At 42.3% G+C, this 19,967-nt stretch overlaps 1 protein-coding gene across 2 annotated transcripts in view; it reads left to right on the top strand.

Annotated features, from left to right (window-relative positions):
- The window catches only part of RRAGD (Ras related GTP binding D), a 51,342-nt gene extending 31,731 nt beyond the window's left edge, over window positions 1–19,611 (top strand). The window contains exons 6-8 of one of the 2 annotated variants that reach the window (XM_075597447.1): window positions 1,428–1,570; window positions 13,152–13,228; window positions 17,023–17,157. In XM_075597447.1, the coding sequence (XP_075453562.1) occupies window positions 1,428–1,570; window positions 13,152–13,228; window positions 17,023–17,028 (226 nt within the window). In that variant the 3' untranslated portion in view covers window positions 17,029–17,157. Of the gene's footprint in view, window positions 1–1,427; window positions 1,571–13,151; window positions 13,229–17,022 lie in introns of both variants that reach the window. The other variant, XM_075597446.1, reaches the window with a different exon arrangement.
- Window positions 19,612–19,967: the final 356 nt, after the last annotated feature.

The following is a 19,967-nucleotide window of genomic DNA, read 5'->3' as shown; positions in this document are numbered from 1 at the left end:
AAAAAAAAACCAATGTGAATATATATTTTTTTTTTCTTAGCCAGGGTTTATATTATTAAACTTTCAGTTTCTTAGAATATTCACTCAATATTTTTTCATGTTCACTGCAAATCACTATTTTAGATGTCATTTAAAAAATATATCTTTCCCAGTATCCAAATGTTTAACATTCACATTATGTGCTCCCCCTCATTACATCCTCTTGATTTGTATTCTTCTCTTTAAAGCTAAAGCACATGAAGCTTAACTTCCACAAATTAAATAGCAAATACAAATATCACTTGTGAGCACATTCACATGTCTCAGGTCTGCAACCCTGCTCTTCACTATTATCTCCTAGTATACAGTGTTTATACAGTGTATGCAGTGGCTGCTAGGGATTCTGGGAAATGACATGGAAATGAGCACACCAATTAAACAGGTTCAGTAAGTAGTCAACACTTAAACAGTTTGCACAGTCCCCCAAAATCTTTGATTTTAGTTTTTCCATCTGCTTTCTCCCACTTCCCATATATTTATTCCCATAAAACACTAACACTTTCCTTGTGCTCTCATTTTGATAACAGAGAGTAGTTACCAGGCAGTGCCACTGAAAGCTGCAGACCAAGCAATATCCTACATGTGTGGTTTTTTTTTGTTTCTTTTTAATAAATCAGTTCTGTACCATGAGAAAATACTTGTAGCATTTTTTTTAGAACAACTCTGACAACATTTGTAATGTATGTTATTGTAACAAGCCTTTTTGTTTCTCGATCAACCATTTACAAAGTCACACTGACTGCAGAATACTCCTCTGCAGCCATTTAGTGAACCCCCGGAGCCGAATCTTCTCCGATCGATCACAGGAGAATGGATGGATTTGGCAACTTAGCCAATTACTTATCATTGTGTGGATTATATTGATGCACATATTAAAGGGGGAGACAAATAATAATAAAAATAAACCGGCAGCTTGGACGGCTGCTTGAAAAGCAGGGATTTTTTTATTTTTGTAAACAAAGTGGAAGCTCTTTTCTGTTTTTGATATAGAAAAACAAACTCACCTATTTCTAATTTATATATGTATATTTTATTTTATCCATATTTCAACTGTGCATAAAAAAAATAAGCAGCAAGAAATAATAAGGAAGAGTGACCCAGGTGAAATGTGGTAATGTGTATATTGTATGGTGCATTTTTACAAACTACCCATTGAATTGAACTCTGGTGGTACTTTCCTGTATTGCAATTGTACCAATATTTACCATCTCAATGACGAAAAACGTATTAACTTATAAAATAAGAGTATGTGGGAACTACTCATTTGTACATCTCTGATCTGTAGAGTATTTCACACTGGTTTGCAGTATGTACCTGAGTAATAATATTTGAATGGATGTTACTGACCTTACATTCTCCTTAACATTTGTTTGTTTCTTTCTTTCCAGGCTGAAAGGAGCAGGGACACCTTATGACAAAGAATCACTGGCAATCATAAGGCTTAACAATACAACGGTTTTGTACCTAAAGGAGGTGACAAAATTCCTGGCTCTCGTTTGCTTTGTCCGAGAAGAAAGTTTTGAAAGGAAAGGTATTTTTGAAGCCTTTACATTTTTTTTTCTTTTAGGGAGAACTGTTAATGTATGTGTAGCACCTTTACCCCCACCCTCTGTGAGATTGGGTCGCTACCTGTACGTTTCCTTGTGCTGTGCATACCTGTGAGGCAACAGGAGGGCTCTGAGTTGCTCTGCGATGGTGTTGGGAGAATCAGGTCAGGTTTTCAGGGTGCTTCATTCTCTGTTGGCAGCGCCTCCAGTCAGCGAGGATCCTGTATCTGCAGGATGGACCATGCTGACACTTCTTTATCCCAAGGCAGTGAATCACACAAGCATATTTTTCAATGTTTATTGCATATTCCAGATCTTACAGCATGCATTGCTTCCCCAGGGAGGTTACCTTAAGGCTTGAGGCCCATCTAGGATCCCTTCTGCTGCTCCTCCTGTTCCCCCTTGTGGGATACAGGGTAGATGATGTCACACCACAGGGAGAGGAAAGAGACACAATGATTTCTGGGAAAGTGCCAGTGTCACGAGAGAACAGTACATATGTACAATAACCGGGCCAGATTGAACAAGACTAGGATATAGTAAACTGAATGAGTTTATTTCCTATGAGCAGAACAGACAATACATCAAGCAAATAACATTACATAAATATTTACACTTACTGGGGTTGGACAAGGAGATATTCAGCCGAATAGCAGCTCCTTAGTTGTTATAGGTCACAACAAGCACAAGCTCAGGAATAAGTGGTGCAAGCAACTATATAGATGCAGGGCTCCCATTCCTAACATGGCAGTTCAGTTATTGGTGAACAATTATCTTGTCCCAATCACAGGTTGCCAGGTAATACAAGAAGCTGGGTTTACCCAGCCCCTCATTAATACACCCCTCCCCTGTAGCTACTTGGCCAGACCATTTATAAAAAAATATGACATGATGCCTTTGTTGCCATCCTGTTTAGCCAAAATGCTTATTGGGCAGGGGTCTTTCATGTAGGGTGTTACGTTTGACAGGTCACAATGGTTAGTACTCATCTGTGAGAGCTGGCTGCATATGCAATGAGGCGAGTCACCTCCATTGATGTACAGGCTTTTTCTCACCTCTGAGGAACTTCTCCAAGACAAAGCCTTTCAAGTAGCCTCCTTTGATTGTACAATTACATATAAAAGCTGCCATTTGGCAAGCTTCCAAACCTATCCAAAGTTATAGTAAAAACAGCGATAACTCATAACTATATTTCCCATATATTAAATCAGCTTAACAATATGTATGCAACCTGTGTTCGTTGCATAGGAAAGCATATCCAAATTTCAGCCTTGTAGCACAAACACATACAGAGATATGGTTCTATGGGGTTTACATTATGACAAATACACAGTTAACCCTTTTCTCCATGTCAATACATAACATAGCAATTAATTCTGCTTAAGTGGGGGAATGCAGATCAACATATACACAGATCCCATTAACCCCTCATATCCATATCATGATAACAGGATATATACAATAACACACTACTGCTGGGGAAATACATCTAAGACCTGGGGCCATTCTGCTGAAGCAGGGGGATGCAGATCAACATATACACAGATCCCATTAACCCCTCATACCCCGATCATGACAGCCAGTATATACCCAGGGGATGGGCTTGTAGCCCTGCCCCATAACAGGGCAGGTCTGATACTGATAGGCATCACATTAACGGCATGAGACCCAACCAGTATCCTCTCCAGGGTGACACTCTCTAGTTGTTGCTAGACCCGCCCCTGGATACACTTACTGTACCCAAGGCTGTAATAGCGAACTAGGCCTTTATGAGGAATTACCCCTTCCAGTGCCTGTCCCTAGCAGGACTTATACTGTTAGGGCCCAAGAGAAGTAATAGCGGCTGGAGGCTATGCTATATATGTTAAAAATATTTATAGCTGTAGCCCCTTCTATCGGCCACACTGATAACACGTCTCCTACAGAATGTCAGTCTTTCCAACAGTAGATATAAAGATCTAGAATTTGCCTAACCAAGTGGGTGTTATCTGTGCTGTGCTATTAATAATACTGTGCTGGGTGCTCTGAATGTGGCTGTGCCCAGCCTGCCAGTCTGATACACAAAAGAAAGTCAGATACACAAAAGAAACCTCACAGCAAGTCCAGTATTCATGTGAAAATATAGATCAGCAAATCTACAGGAGGCATATTGGGTCATGTTTAGTAGCTGGAATTTACAGCCTATTCAGATTACAGATTGACCGTTTTTGTTGATGAGATCTTTTCAGATTAAGCGGCAGAAACATTTTGGGACTGAAGGGATATGCTGATCCCAATGTTGGCACTTGATCTCAAATTGTGTAAAGCCTTATGTAGGTTTACTCAAGTAAAATTGCAAGTGCTATGCTAATGGGATTCTTTCTAGAAACCTATAACGGCAAAGAAACTATGTCTATTGTTGCTATGTTTTTTATTGGAAAAACAATAGGAGCTTGATATGAAAATGTTGGTATCCTCATATTTTATGTGTGCTAAAGAGTACTGATATGATGGTCTAGCCAAAGTATAAACGAAACTATTTGTTGCTTAGAGATCTTGGCAAAAATGCAATATTGAAAACCATATTTAAACTACAAGCTGTCAGTCGAAACCTCATTCCACCCCTCAGCATAAATGACAGATTAGTTACTTGAAGACAGACTCTTACACTTGATATCATCTCTGGATTAAAGCCGCAATCCTTCCTACAATGTTTTTTAATTTAAAGTTTACCTGAAACAAGAGGCCCCTCAGAGTTCATCTGCAGTCCTTGAACTCCACTTCCCATGATATTTGCAGATGTTTAATGCCTGTTTTAACAGAAAAATGAACAACACAGCCGCAGGGTCACAAATAGAGAGTTGTAATGTGACATCGCAACTTTCTAGTGGCTGTGGGAGCCATCCTTGAACTCTGGGCCATTTTGTGTCCATCCGGCAAATATTCTTTTCCAGTGGACAAAACAGATCAGTAATCGTAAACCTGGCAGCTCCCCAGGCATCAGGGGACCACAAATTAGCTCCGCAGGCCCCCACGGTTCAGCTCCGCAGGCCCCCACGGTTCAGCTCCGCAGGCCCCCACGGTTCAGCTCCGCAGGCCCCCACGGTTCAGCTCCGCAGGCCCCCACGGTTCAGCTCCGCAGGCCCCCACGGTTCAGCTCCGCAGGCCCCCACGGTTCAGGTAAATGTGCAAATAAAAAACAAGCAGCATGAATTGCTGCTTTAAGGGACAGAGAAAGTGGGCACCAAACAAAACTGAAATGCAACCAATCTGTAGCTAGGTACGAGGTACTTTGGGTCCTAGATGTGGATGCTGACATTCATTATCTCTGTAGAGAGCAGCAAGTTCATTTGAAAAAGGAATATTCCAACCAGATGTACTAAATAAGCATTAAAAGAAAGTGATTGCAGACACCATTTGACACATGCATAATCTCTATTTCATGGTGCTGCATTCTATGAGCTAAGCCAGCTCAAGGCATTACATTGAGCTGTTAGAAGCTCAGTGGCAAAACCTAGAACAAAAGTATTATAGTGTATAAATATTTAGGGGGAAAAAAACATTAAATGGTTGTTGTCAATTCAGTGTTGCTTAACTTGATGTTGATAAAACTACCTTTAAGAAAAAGCTTCCATTAACTGATTGATTGTTCCATCACAATTACTCCTAGACTACTGCCAGGATATACCTCTCTGTCAACGTTTTATGCAGTTGGTATAAGCTTATAGGGGTCCACGTCATGATGGATTTGAAGCAAAAGGTGACATCTTAGGCCGCGTTTTTATAGTGGCCGCGACCAAAAGGGCGTACCTCTGAGGCAGGCCACAGAGTGCGCGACCGCGCGATTCTCGGACAGACAACAGTTTGTTGCGCGACGGCCAGATCATGTGCGCCGTTCAGCCAATGAGCGCGAACCGCTCACGTGATGTCACGGCCATGCCTCCCCGTTGCCTCGGACCTCAGTACCGGTTTTGCGCGAGGGACAGGTGCACGTGACGCCACGTGCTCTGTTGCGCGCGCCCACTATAAACGCGGCCTTACGGTCATTTGTATGTCACTTCCCAGAATACCTTGCTGCAGTGGAAGCACTGTATGCTAGGAGCTAATGGTGAAAAGCATTGCTGTAGACTGATCTGAGACATGTGAATGTGCTCACAAGTGATATTTTAATTTGCTGTTTGCTACTGTATAAGGTGGATGTTTTTTGTCACTTTTTTACTCACCATAACTTATTTAAGATGTGGTTGAAACCTATCCCAGCTTCAATCCACTAGTGTCACCTATTTCTATGTAACAGTCACAGTCAAATACGTAAGTCATAAACATAAGGATCATTGTGGTATCTGCTCCACCAGAGTTTCTTTTAGCCCTCGTTTATTTGGAATGTTTAATTTCCCCCCCCCCCCCCCTTCTTCCTTTTAACATTTCAAGGATCAATAGGAGTCCGCTTTTTTTACTAGGGTATTTACTGCTATACCGGTCCCGGATTGGCTATTTGATTTTCGCGCCATATTCACAGGCTCCGTAGCGACGCTAAGGGTTGCTATGGCAACGCTGTGCCTACTTAAAGCCATCAGGAACAGAGATCCGCCTACCCCCGAAGAAGTTCTGTAGCAGGAACGAAACGCGCGTCGGGTATGACGTCAGTAGCGCGACCGACAAGCAGTTGCTCAGTCCTCCTTAGTTCAGCATTTGACTATTTCTCATACACTTACCAGCTTTTAGCTAACAATGATGTGGGCCTTACATGGATCCCACTAGCTAGTGGTAGGGAATATAGAGCAGTGCACCTCCAGCAATCAGAGCGTCTCAACTTTTTTCAACCAGGGCTGCATCCCTCTCCGCCATGTGAACCCTCTTAAGATAGCGCCGCCACAGGTGTTCCAGAGACACTAGAACCCTTCCCCCCCCTAGGGTAGTATGGTCGAGAGAAGGGAACCCTTGACAGGGACTATATGGAAGACCTATTCTCTCGCATGCGTAGAGGCTTTCAAGAGGATTTGGCAGCAGCAATAAAAGATATGAAAGCTGAAATACACACTCTGGCGAAACGAATGGAAGCAGTAGAATGCAGAGTGGAAGAGGTGGGGGTGTCGCAATCTGCTATGGAAGATGACATGTCCCGACTGGGACTCGAACTGAGAGCTCTAAAGGATCAGGTGGAAGACCAGGAGAACCGAGAGAGGAGACAAAACCTCCGCATTTGCTATATCCCCGAAGAAGTTACAACTGACCTCCTGGAAGATTTCCTGAAGGACCTGTTCATATAACTTGTCCCTACCTTGAACAGATGCTCAATTGAAATTGACAGGGCCCATAGGGCTCCAGGCCCAAAGCACACAGACCCCAAGAGGACGAGAGACATTTTGGTGAAATTTCACTCCTACCGCATAAAAGAGCTAATTCTGTCTGCAAGTCGTAAAAAGTCTGAATTACTCTTTCGTGGTTCGCTACTCCAAATCTACAGCGATCTCTCCAGATCCACGATCGACCGCAGAAGAGAGTTGAAACCGCTCACTGAACTACTGCGAAGCAAGGGAATCCGGTATAGATGGGGATTCCCTTTCAAAATCATCGTTCCCCAGAATGGCAAATTCTACACACTCTCCTACCCAGAGGACACAACAAGGCTTCTCAAAGACCTGGGCCTCACGTTGCCCGAAACCGCGAAGAAGGAGCGACAGAGAAGAGACCCACAAGAGCAAGAAAGACAGAGACGCGCCTCTGAAAGAATTGCAGAAAAGTCTCTCGACTAATCAGTCGACCATGATCTGTCCCGCAAGTATACGAGCCTCGCTGGTTTGATCACCCCGGTGGGTGGGGGGCGGGTGGCACCAGAGCCCTGCCGCCTGTGGGAGGCGGGGGGGGGGGGGTCCGGGACGCTGGGGCCTATGGCGAGGATTCGGAAGGAGCGGATGCTGCATTAGGAACTGTACCTCATGGTAGAGCCTGGAACTCACGGGTTTGATTAGACGCAGGTGTCCCCCTCGAACCCGAGTGATCGATCAGGGGTGGGGGGGAGGTTCGTGTCCGCGGGGGGTTCAGGGTTTCCGACACCTTTGTGGCTCTTCATAACACATTCTGGCTCACAGAGCACCGGGGGATTTCCCGCTGCCGACCCCCATCCCCTCCTGGGAATTGTGTTAAGTGTTAAGTATATACATAAGCTTGAATCATGAGAGAAAAGTTTAAAATGTAATAGGTAATACAGAAATCTGTTTCCCCCTCGCCTGTTGCCCCCCCTCCTTTTCCTCCTCCCCCTTGCGCCCCGTCTGCTACCTCCCCCCCTTCCCCCTCCTCGCCCCTCTCCACCCCCATCCCCCCTCTCCACCCCCTTCACCCCTCTCCACCCCCTCCTCCCACCCTCCTCTCCCCCCCCTTACCCCTCCCCCTCCCTTACCCCTCCTCCCTTCCCCCTCCTCCCCTCCCCCCTTCCCCCTCTTCCCCCCTCCCCCTCTTTCCTTCCACTCCTTCCCGCTTCCCGCGTCCCTCCCCAACACGCCTCACAGACCTGCGGTTAGCAAAAATTCGAGCCCATGGCGCTGTCCCGGATGGGAATCTATTGTGTTATTCGGTTAAATCTGATATAGGGTTGATATGTGTTTTACTCTTCTGGGGATGCCTCCCCTCTCCTCCCTCCCTCCCCTTCCCCCCTCCCTTCCTCCCCCCCCCCCCATTTTCATTTTCCTCCTCCTCTTTCCCGCCCTCCCCTCCTGGGCTCCCACAGCTCCTTTGGATAATAGAATCGCTCCTACCAATGAACCGCTATCTGAGATTCTCTCCTCGAGTGTACTCTAGTTAAAAGGTTATTAAGAAAAGGTTGAAATGTTATGTTTAGGTTTATCACATCCACAATTATGCTTTATATGTATGTAATTGGGTGTCTGGGTGTGGCCAGACTATATGGAAGAGGGGGCTCGGCTTTCCCCCGGGGAGTGCCGGTGTCTGTTCGCACGAGAAGATCTCCAAGGGCCTTATGCCCACATCCTTCGCCATTAGGGCTAATCCATAGCCCATCTACTTCCTACTTTTCAGTAGAGGAACAAAGTTCCTCAATAGTGCTCAGAATGACTGTAGAGGAATACTTGTAATAATGTCCATATAGAATTTCTTGATTGAAGATATAGTGATGCAGGCGTCTGATATAAATGTGAGTGATAAGTGTATAGGTGAGCGTTGTGTATAGGACATATATATTAAAGTCCTAGGGGTGCTGTGAGTGGAGAATGATTAGCTCCACCACATTACTCCTAATGAGGACAATGTCACACACGCTTGCAACCACCTTGATAATACACCTTCCAGCAAAGAAAAGGATAAAACACTCACATGAGAAAAGCCTGTCTTCTTCTTGTTGGTGGCGTGCATCCGTGATAATGATGAGTAGATGAGTATGCTGCAGGACGCAGTGTGTCAGGGCACAGCCAAAGATGATCAGGATAACAGCTTGTGGTTAAAAGGTAATCTTTATTCGAACATCATGGTGCAGACAGAGGAATGGAGGGTAGCTCTTACGCGTTTCACGCCTAGCTGGCGCTTCGTCAGAGAGTGAAAATGTTATGCTGGGACCCCCTTAATATAGTGCTTCTAATTATGGTTCAAATTATTCACAGCCGCGGCTCCGTTGGCCGGAAGTGACGAAACCGGAAGTTGAAAAACGGAAGTGACGCGACGGACTCCATGCAAGGAATGGTTGTTTACAAGCTAGATTTGTAGTCATGGAGACCGCAGCGTCATCCTTCGGTATCAATGAGGGGAAAATGTTACTCACGGACCCAGCATTATCACCCCACCATACAGAAAAATACATCAACGGTGGTGGTTTAAAAACAATAGTTAAAATATAATAACTATGCATATACTGAAGGACTCAGTAGTTTATAGATGGAATGTTACCCATAATGTATGATTGCACTGATGTGATTAGAGCTTTTTTAGAGCTTTATAGAGCTTTTTGGATTTGTTGAAAGTCAATAAGGAATTAATGCAATAATAACAAATCTATAATCTCTTGTTGGTTGTTTGGATGCAATCTAGCAATCATAAATAATGGGTTCGTATATTGGTGAGCTAAATACCAAGTTTTACATAAAAAAGTGCAATTGAAACAGTTATACATATCTGATTAGTATTTTTACAGATATTAAAAAACAACTTAATGGCAATATTGATTCAATGGATTTGTTCATATTTTAAGATAATATTATAGTTGTTTTCAATAGTGATTAAGGAGCATAAACACAATATATAAATGAGAAGCAAACATATAAGTCAATGTATAGTTGTTTAGAGTCTGATGGTCTATTACACATACACATATTAGTTTCTATGTTTACACATTGAATTTATATGAATTGAATTGTTAACAAAAGAAACACATTGACAGAAAGAATATTTATAACTCACAAAAAATGTTTTAGCTCCCAATCCGTGTTTATACCCCCGGGTGCCAGAGACCCGAGGGTATAAATCCAGAACATTTCTCTCTGGTTCAGTATGTTCTCTCTATTACCTCCTCTTCTATGTTTTGGGATATGCTCTAGAGCACTGAATGTGAAAGTATCAATGGAGCCTCTTGGACAATTTGTGAAGTGCTTTGACACTGGTAAGTTAGGATCTTTCTTTTTTATAGATCGTAAGTGCTCTGAAATTCTTACTTTTAAAGGTCTGATAGTCCTCCTGATGTAGGTACTGCCACAAGCACAGTTGAGTTTATATACAACATAGTTAGTGGAACATGTCATAAAATGTTTTAACTTATATTTTAGATTAGTATGTTTACTAGTAACTAAGAATAATGGTGTTGCATATTTACAATATGTGCATTTGCCACATTTGTGAAAACCTTTTGGGAGACTATCTTGAGATATATTTTGTCCTGCAGAAAATAAACTTGGAGATAAATGATATCCTATGGTTTTTGCCTTTTTGTATACAAATTTCGGTAGGCACTAGCTGCCTTCATTAACTATTTGAACGATAATATTTTTAATTTAAAATTCACATCCTCAGTAAACATCAATCATATAGACTTTTTGGATATCAAATTATTCATTGATGTGAATTGTACAATTCAAACGAATCTATTCCGTAAAACCAATGCCCGCAACTCTCTTCTAAGAGCAAACAGTAGTCATCCAAGACCCCTGCTAAGAGGCATACCCAAAGGTCAATATCTCCGACTGAGAAGACTTTGTTCTACTGAAGAAGCCTTCATACAACAGTCGGAGATACTGAGTGAGAGGTTCAGAAACAGAGGATATCTGGAAAAAGATATCCACTCTGCCTTCATACATGCATTACAATCAAATCGCTTGGATCTTCTAAAAAATCCAAAACGGAAGAAAAACACTACAAATAACACTACTGCAGTATCTGAATCTGAAACCCCACTCTTCATCACTACCTTTAGCAATCAAGCCATAAAAATCAAAAACATTATTGAAAAACATTGGAGGGTTTTGCAGTTAGACAAAGGACTAAAATTAGTTACAAATAACCTACCGAAATTTGTATACAAAAAGGCAAAAACCATAGGATATCATTTATCTCCAAGTTTATTTTCTGCAGGACAAAATATATCTCAAGATAGTCTCCCAAAAGGTTTTCACAAATGTGGCAAATGCACATATTGTAAATATGCAACACCATTATCCTTAGTTACTAGTAAACATACTAATCAAAAATATAAGTTAAAACATTTTATGACATGTTCCACTAACTATGTTGTATATAAACTCAACTGTGCTTGTGGCAGTACCTACATCGGGAGGACTATCAGACCTTTAAAAGTAAGAATTTCAGAGCACTTCACAAAAAAGAAAGATCCTAACTTACCAGTGTCAAAGCACTTCACAAATTGTCCAAGAGGCTCCATTGATACTTTCACATTCAGTGCTCTAGAGCATATCCCAAAACATAGAAGAGGAGGTAATAGAGAGAACATACTGAACCAGAGAGAAATGTTCTGGATTTATACCCTCGGGTCTCTGGCACCCGGGGGTATAAACACGGATTGGGAGCTAAAACATTTTTTGTGAAATATAAATATTCTTTCTGTCAATGTGTTTCTTTTGTTAACAATTCAATTCATATAAATTCAATGTGTAAACATAGAAACTAATATGTGTATGTGTAATAGACCATCAGACTCTAAACAACTATACATTGACTTATATGTTTGCTTCTCATTTATATATTGTGTTTATGCTCCTTAATCACTATTGAAAACAACTATAATATTATCTTAAAATATGAACAAATCCATTGAATCAATATTGCCATTAAGTTGTTTTTTAATATCTGTAAAAATACTAATCAGATATGTATAACTGTTTCAATTGCACTTTTTTATGTAAAACTTGGTATTTAGCTCACCAATATACGAACCCATTATTTATGATTGCTAGATTGCATCCAAACAACCAACAAGAGATTATAGATTTGTTATTATTGCATTAATTCCTTATTGACTTTCAACAAATCCAAAAAGCTCTATAAAGCTCTAAAAAAGCTCTAATCACATCAGTGCAATCATACATTATGGGTAACATTCCATCTATAAACTACTGAGTCCTTCAGTATATGCATAGTTATTATATTTTAACTATTGTTTTTAAACCACCACCGTTGATGTATTTTTCTGTATGGTGGGGTGATAATGCTGGGTCCGTGAGTAACATTTTCCCCTCATTGATACCGAAGGATGACGCTGCGGTCTCCATGACTACAAATCTAGCTTGTAAACAACCATTCCTTGCATGGAGTCCGTCGCGTCACTTCCGGTTTTCAACTTCCGGTTTCGTCACTTCCGGCCAACGGAGCCGCGGCTGTGAATAATTTGAACCATAATTAGAAGCACTATATTAAGGGGGTCCCAGCATAACATTTTCACTCTCTGACGAAGCGCCAGCTAGGCGTGAAACGCGTAAGAGCTACCCTCCATTCCTCTGTCTGCACCATGATGTTCGAATAAAGATTACCTTTTAACCACAAGCTGTTATCCTGATCATCTTTGGCTGTGCCCTGACACACTGCGTCCTGCAGCATACTCATCTACTTCCTACTTTTCCCTTCTTACTGTCTCCCCCCCCCCCCCCGCCCCACACCCCTTCCCCCCACCGAGGAACCCTCTCCCCCCTGGCGGCTCCGCCCTGGGAGGACGTTGGTGCTGGAAAGCCAAAGTGCAGTGGGTTTCTCCCCCAAAGAAAAGAGAGGGTTGACTGCCTTGGGAAAGTAGTCGCTAACCTGGTTAAGAAGACTCAGACAAAAATATGTCTATTGCTCAAGATATAAAATTAGTATCGATTAATGTAAAGGGGCTTAACTCGGTACCGAAGCGTAGATTGGCCCTGCAGGAGATAAATACACTAAAAGGGGACATCATCTTCTTACAGGAGACACATTTCAACACCTCAACGCCGCCCAATACGTTCAGCAATATATACCCACAGGCATTTTTTGCCTCTTGTAGATTTAAAAAACGAAGAGTTGCTATTTTGTTTCGTCACAATACCCCATTTACTCTTGAATCGTCCAGTGCAGATCCAGAGGGAAGATACTTAATACTTTCAGGTTCTCTTGCAGGATCGCCAATCACCCTAGTGAACATCTATGCGCCCAATGAAGGACAAATACCCTTCCTCAGATCAGTCCTCGAAAAAGTGAGTAAAACAAGATATATACCACTTATCCTGGCAAGAGACTTTAACATGGTAAACTCGCCAGATCTTGATAGAGCCAGCACACAGGGCACAGCACCACCGAAGTCCACCCTCATTAATGCTAAAAACCTTAAAGATGTTCTCAGGGACTTTTCCTTGTTTGACATCTGGAGGTTACAGCATGAGGGACAGAGAGACTACACATTCTTCTCCACCCCCCATCAGTCCTACTCGAGGATTGATTTCTTTCTAGGTACCAAAGAAGCCCTCCAGGCATCCTCCCAGTCTAATATTGGCCTTATATCCTGGTCTGACCATGCCCCCATTGACTTGTCGCTCTCTTTGCCTTTCTTTAAGAAAACCCGCCACCAGTGGAAACTAAATGATGCTCTGCTAAACTCTCCAGAGGTAATCAATTCGGTATCACAAAAAATCTCAGAGTGTTTTGTTTTGAACAAGGGCTCAGTAAGTTCTCCAGCAACGCTTTGGGAGGCCCATAAGACAACAATCCGAGATTCCCTCATTTCCATTGCGTCATTCCAAAAGAAAAAAAAAGGAGAGGATATATAAAGAATTATCAGAAAAGGTTCGATCGCTAGAATCTGAACACAAAAACAAGCCGACAAAACAGCTATACAAAAAACTTAACACAGCGAGGATGGAATTAAAAGCCGTCCAACTTGATGAGGTGGACAAAACAGAGATATTACGACAAGGGCAATAAGGCTGACCGGATACTGGCCAATAAATTAAGAGGTTTTAGGGTTAAATCCCAAATTACTGCAATTCGGACGAAATCCGGTTCCAAAACACTCAAAGAGAGCGAAATTGCCCGAGAATTTGCAGACTACTATACTAAACTTTATAACCTGAACCCCTCCCCAAGAACGCAAAGTCCGGGTTGACGGTTATCACAAAATATCTAGAGGAATGCAGCCTACCGGCCCTCTCAGAAGAAACCGCCCTAAAATTAAATGAGGAAATAAACGCCGGTGAAATACTGGAAGTTCTAACACAATTAAAAACAAACAAGACCCCGGGCCCAGATGGTTTCTCTAATCTTTATTACAAGAAATTTAAGGCAGTGCTGATCCCACACCTAGTAGAAGTTTTCAACTCTTTTATGAAAGGGGAAGATATTCCTCCCTCAATGTCCCTAGCGAACCTAGCAATAATCCATAAAGAGGGTAAGGATCCACTAAATTGTGGCAGCTACAGACCGATCTCCCTTCTTAATTCAGACCTGAAAATATACAGCAAAATTTTGGCCAATAGACTAAATCCAATAATCCCGAGCTTGATCCACAAAGACCAGGTCGGCTTTGTCATGGGTAGACAAGCGTCGGACAACACACGTAAAATTATAAACATCAACCATGTACACCTCTCTAAAACAAAGGCCTTTATTTTGAGCCTCGATGCTGAAAAAGTATTTGACAGAATTAGATGGGACTTCTTAGATCACACTCTGATCAAATTTGGCTTCCGAGGTCCTTTCCTCGAGGGAATCAGAGCTCTGTATAAAAACCCGTCTGCATTGGTAAAGCTCCCGGGCGGAGGCTCAAGTCCCGTAATAATAAAAAATGGTACCAGACATGGCTGCCCCTTGTCCCCTCTCCTCTTTGCCTTATCGATAGAGCCCCTGGTGGCCACCATCTGAAAATATATCAATATAAAGGGAATCAAAATAGGTCAAGAGGAATACAAGATATCCCTGTTCGCCGCCGATGTAATATTGTCTCTGGCGGAACCCTTGACGTCCCTCCCCAACCTTCAATCACAATTAGAAAAATTCGGCCAGGTGTCCGGATACAAAATCAATAATGACAAATCTGAAGCCCTAAATGTATCCCTGACACCAGCCGAGGTAAAACTATTACAAATTAATTTCCGTTATAAATGGAACTCCTCCTATGTTCGATACCTCAGAATTAAAATTACGAACTCATATGAGATATTGTTTAAGCATAACTTCCCCCCTCTATTTGCTAAAATTAAAGGAGACCTACAGAGCTGGAACGAACACCATATCTCCTGGCTGGGTAGAGTTGCTTCAGTAAAAATGAATGTCCTCCCCAGAATTCTGTATCTATTCCAAACACTCCCAGTCCAGGTCCCAGGAGCTGATCTCAAAAATATCCAAAATAATATACTCCAATTTATCTGGAATGAGAAAAAGCCAAGAGTGGCACGATCGATTATGATGGCACCAAGAGAGAGTGGAGGTCTGGGAGTACCAGATATTTCCAAATACTACCTTGCAGCCCACCTAAAACAGGTGGCCACATGGAATAATGACCCAGCGTCGTGCAGCTGGTTGGAGATTGAGGCCTCCTACATCTCTCCCCCCTCCATTCCCTTTTGTGGGCGGGAGGGGGGGCGGGAGACAATGCCGGGCAGGATGGGCCTGGGAGCAAAGAGGTGTACATGGGGGATATGGTCAAAAACAAGAACTAAATTTGGCTTATCATCTTCCCCTTCAATTCTGACCCCCCTGTTTGGCAATCCGGACTCCCCCCCCCCCCCCCCCCGGATTGAAGTTCTAGGGACTTGACTGTTCAAAGCAGCCAATTTAACAAAAGTGTCCAATCTGCTAATCAAAGGACGGCCTATGAAATTCTCCGAAGCACAGGAGAAATATGCCCCCGGGGTTCTCCCCCTATTCGCTTTCCTCCAGATTAGACAGTTCTTAACAACGATCTCCCACAACTCCAAGTTTGAAAACCCCTCTAACTTTGAAAAGATATGTGCAGTAGGAGCATATCGGAAGGGTCTGTTCTCTGGGATTTATATGGGACTAGCACGTGCCCTGATACCCGTCAACCATAGCTATATGCTTAAGTGGACTGCAGACCTCAATATATAAATAGATAGAGAAGACTGGGAGGATATCTGGGAGGCCGCAACCAAAACCTCAATTTGTACCACCATCAAGGAAAATATATACAACATTTTATTCCACTGGTACCTCACCCCGAGTAGGCTGAGCCAGGCCTTCCCTGGCCTGTCAGACCTCTGTTGGAGGGGATGCGGCCAGCAGGGAGACCTGGTACACATACTGTGGACCTGTCCCGTGTTAAGCCCTATTTGGGAAATGATCCGATCCATGGTGGAGGAGATAAGTGAGGTGGAGGTCCCACTGGACACAGTGTCGTTTCTGTTGGGTAACGTTTCTATTGAAGGCCTCCCTCCTCAGATCAAAAAATTAACATTCTTTGTACTAACGGCAGCCCGCCGCTCAATAGTGGCAAAATGGAAAAAAACTAGACCACCCAACAGGGAGATGGTCCTCACCAGAATCAGGGAAGTCCTTTTGATGGAACTCCTATCAGCTCGATTAAATCAACTAGACAAATTCAACAAAACCTGGGAAGCTTGGCTATATGATTAAACCCCCATAGAGGTCTCAAACTCTGTTCTAGAGCTCGGTGGATGTCAGGCCTTGGGCGACCCCCTCTTATGCCGCTCCATACCACTCCCCTCCTCCCCCCCCCTCTTTCTTCCTTTCATCTATCCTTTCTCCTCTTGAAAAGGAGAGACGGGTGCAGATCCATAGACTCCCCCCCTCCGGACGGAGAGGAGGGCTTGATACTCCTGGATCCTAACAGGTTGTGCGGAAGCTCTACTGTTGTCAAGTTGTTTAAAACTAACTAATGACTTCTGTATCAGTTTGTTGTGATATATTATGCTGTACCCTACCCTCTGAAAAACCCAATAAAAAAAAATTGAAAAAAAAAATATTACTATTGAATTCAACATTCCAATATTTCTTTTTTTTTGTTTTTGTTGCATAGGGTTGATAGACTACAATTTCCATTGCTTTCGCAAGGCTATCCAGGAAGTATTTGAAGTGAGGGTGAAAGTACTGCGATCTCGCAAACATCTGAGTCAGATTCGGAAGAGCAGAAGAGCGACCCTCAATGGCGCACCAAGAGTTCCGCTGTAGGCGCCGAATGCTATTAAGCAAGTCCACGAGATGCCTGCAGGACACGAGCGCTGCACCTTAATGCACTGATTTTAAACTGAAGAGGCCACATTGCAATACAACAAACTATGTCTACAAGTCTGTGTGTTCAATGGATGCTTTATTAACTCTATATGGTAACCTCATTCGGTGCTGGACGAGCTCATCCTCCGTTAAATGAGAACCGCCACTACATTGAAGCTGGCCCAAAGCAGAATATCACGCTGAGGGTCTCCTGAAAAATGCTGCAGGGAATAGTTGTACTTTTGCAATGTGTTGCAGACCCCTCGGGCAGTGAAAGTGTTAACAAAAGAATGAAGCACTAACAAAATCATTCTGGGAAGGAACGCAATAGTAAAGCAGCTTCTGCTGCCGTTCACCCCGACTGATAAATGATAGGTCCGTCACTGTGGTACATGAGTCTCACCTAGTGGCTCGTAGTGAGTAGCTTTGGTAATGATGATGGTACAGTATGTTTCTTTTCCCATAGTAAAAATATTCTTCTCCATTTTTGAGATGGGACAGTTGGGAAATCAAGTGTAAAGAGAGACCCTGTATCAGTATACACTACCAATGCTAATTGTTGGCGTGATGCTGCTTTAATACAGCAATATAATGATATAGAAATAAACTATTTTTTAGCTTTTCATGATTTTATATCCCATATTACTATTAATGACTCTTCTGCTAGGTGGATTGGCATTGAAATAATAACTTTATTTCATATAGCATTTTTCTCCCAATGGGACTCAAAGCGCTTCACAATTACAGTATAGTGCGTGGTACGCAGCACATGGGAATTTTTACAAACCCAAATAAGCTTACAATCTATGTTTTTGGTGCCTGATTCACAAGGAGATAAAGTAACTGCCCAAGGTCACAAGGAGCTGACCCCGGGAATTGAACCAGGCTCCCCTGCTTCACACTCAGTGTCATTGTTTTACAGTCAGTGCCTTTACTCACTCACTCCGCATTGTGGGCCCCTCTGACAGTGAAGGGGTTAAATAATTAATGTTGCTGCTTTCTACCATATATTCTACTAGTTAAAGGGAATTGAGGTATAATTGATTTCTTTATTGGCCTCACCGAATCAATGCAATAGCTCCTTCCAGATCCCATTACATAACCCATTACATTGGATAAAAGAAATGAATGTGTTTGCATTGTTATATTGTGATATTGTTATTTCTGTACACTACACACTGGTTACAATCTTAAACTGTCCTTCAAGGAAACAACGCATTTAAAAACCTAAGTTACTCAAGGCACAATATCATTATCTTGTCACACTATTATAGATCAAAGGTAAAGTACACACGAAGTGACAACATGTTATAGATATACTGTATATGAACAAACTGAAATAAATACAATAAATGTAACATCACCCTACCTACCTACCTCCGGAGTCTGGAATCGGCCATCTTAAATGTGAGATGATGGTTATGACAGAAAGATTGAAGTGTTTAAAGATTTGCTACTGTCCTTTAGAACAGTAAACATCTCTTTAAACACTGCTTTATAAAGCAACAATAACAAGTTGACCTGTTTGCACTGTTTCAGGAAAATCAGATGTACTGTACAAGGAGGGTTCCTAACCCACAGTATTCGTACTGTACAAGGAGTTACGTGATGAACCTTAATATGCCTGACTGATACTTCAACATCAAGTAAACCAGTCTTCTGCATTTTATTTACAAAAATGTATACACTTGCCAACATTTAGGCTGGACATTCTTGCAGCAAAAGTAGAGACGGGGGGATGCGTTACCCTTCTACAATACTACTATATTTTTTAATAGCCATTTACATGAATAACTTTGGACAGCCTCTCCCACCCCCTCCAATCGTGGATCCTCTGTATAACATTGATTTGAATCCTTGGAGAAAAACGTTTAACATGGGTGATGGAGTGTGTGCAATACCTACTATTTCCTTCTCAAACATTGCATTGTTCCTTTGGCTACGCTTATGGTGCTGGCGACACTAGAGATGACTTCCAGCGATCGCGACCAAACCATCGCTCCGTCAGCGCACGCGATGGCGGCAATGCATTTGTTTTGTCGCGTCGCCGGCACTATAAGCACAGCCTTTTACTGCTGCAGGGGCTTGTAACATGAATGCTAACCTTCCAGCAGAGAAGAGTGTAGTTCAATTTCTGACTATTCTAACTGCAATGTTATTAATTCCTTTCCTAAAAGTGCGATAAATCAATCAGTAGATGCTGCTGTGAGTTAAACTATTTTTTTTGACAGAATATGGGCTTGTTCTTGACTATCGTTGTCTGCTGTGCACACGTTTCTACTAAGATTTTCTCTGAAATTGCTGTGCATTAAATCACTGTAATAACTGTCTGTGATAAATTATATTTTTACCAACTTTACTTCACTGCATTTAAAAAAAAATCTAAATGTCACAAGGTCTCTTTCTCTTCCTATCGCTCTCTACCTCCAAATGTGTACAGCTGTTTGTGGGTTTGGAAAAGATGGCCATATTAAAGCAGAATATGCAAAGGCTCAGGGCTGTAGTCTGAGGAAACATCCTGGCTGGACCCATGAGTACTGCAGAAAAGTGGAGATCTTTCCATGCTGCTCACCCGGTTCATAGTGACTATCCAACTGGCAGCAGTCCAGACTATATTACTAGAACCTGTAATATGCTCGTTTCTGTATTATAATATGAATAACTAACATATTTACACTTAAAGTGTTTTCATTATTTATAGTGCCCTTTCATTTATTGTAATTTTACATTATTAAAAGTTATTTATTAATA

This window comes from Ascaphus truei, chromosome 4 (assembly GCF_040206685.1).
Source record: "Ascaphus truei isolate aAscTru1 chromosome 4, aAscTru1.hap1, whole genome shotgun sequence".
Lineage (NCBI taxonomy): Eukaryota > Metazoa > Chordata > Amphibia > Anura > Ascaphidae > Ascaphus > Ascaphus truei.
This window is presented reverse-complemented; position numbering and strand designations above follow the sequence as displayed.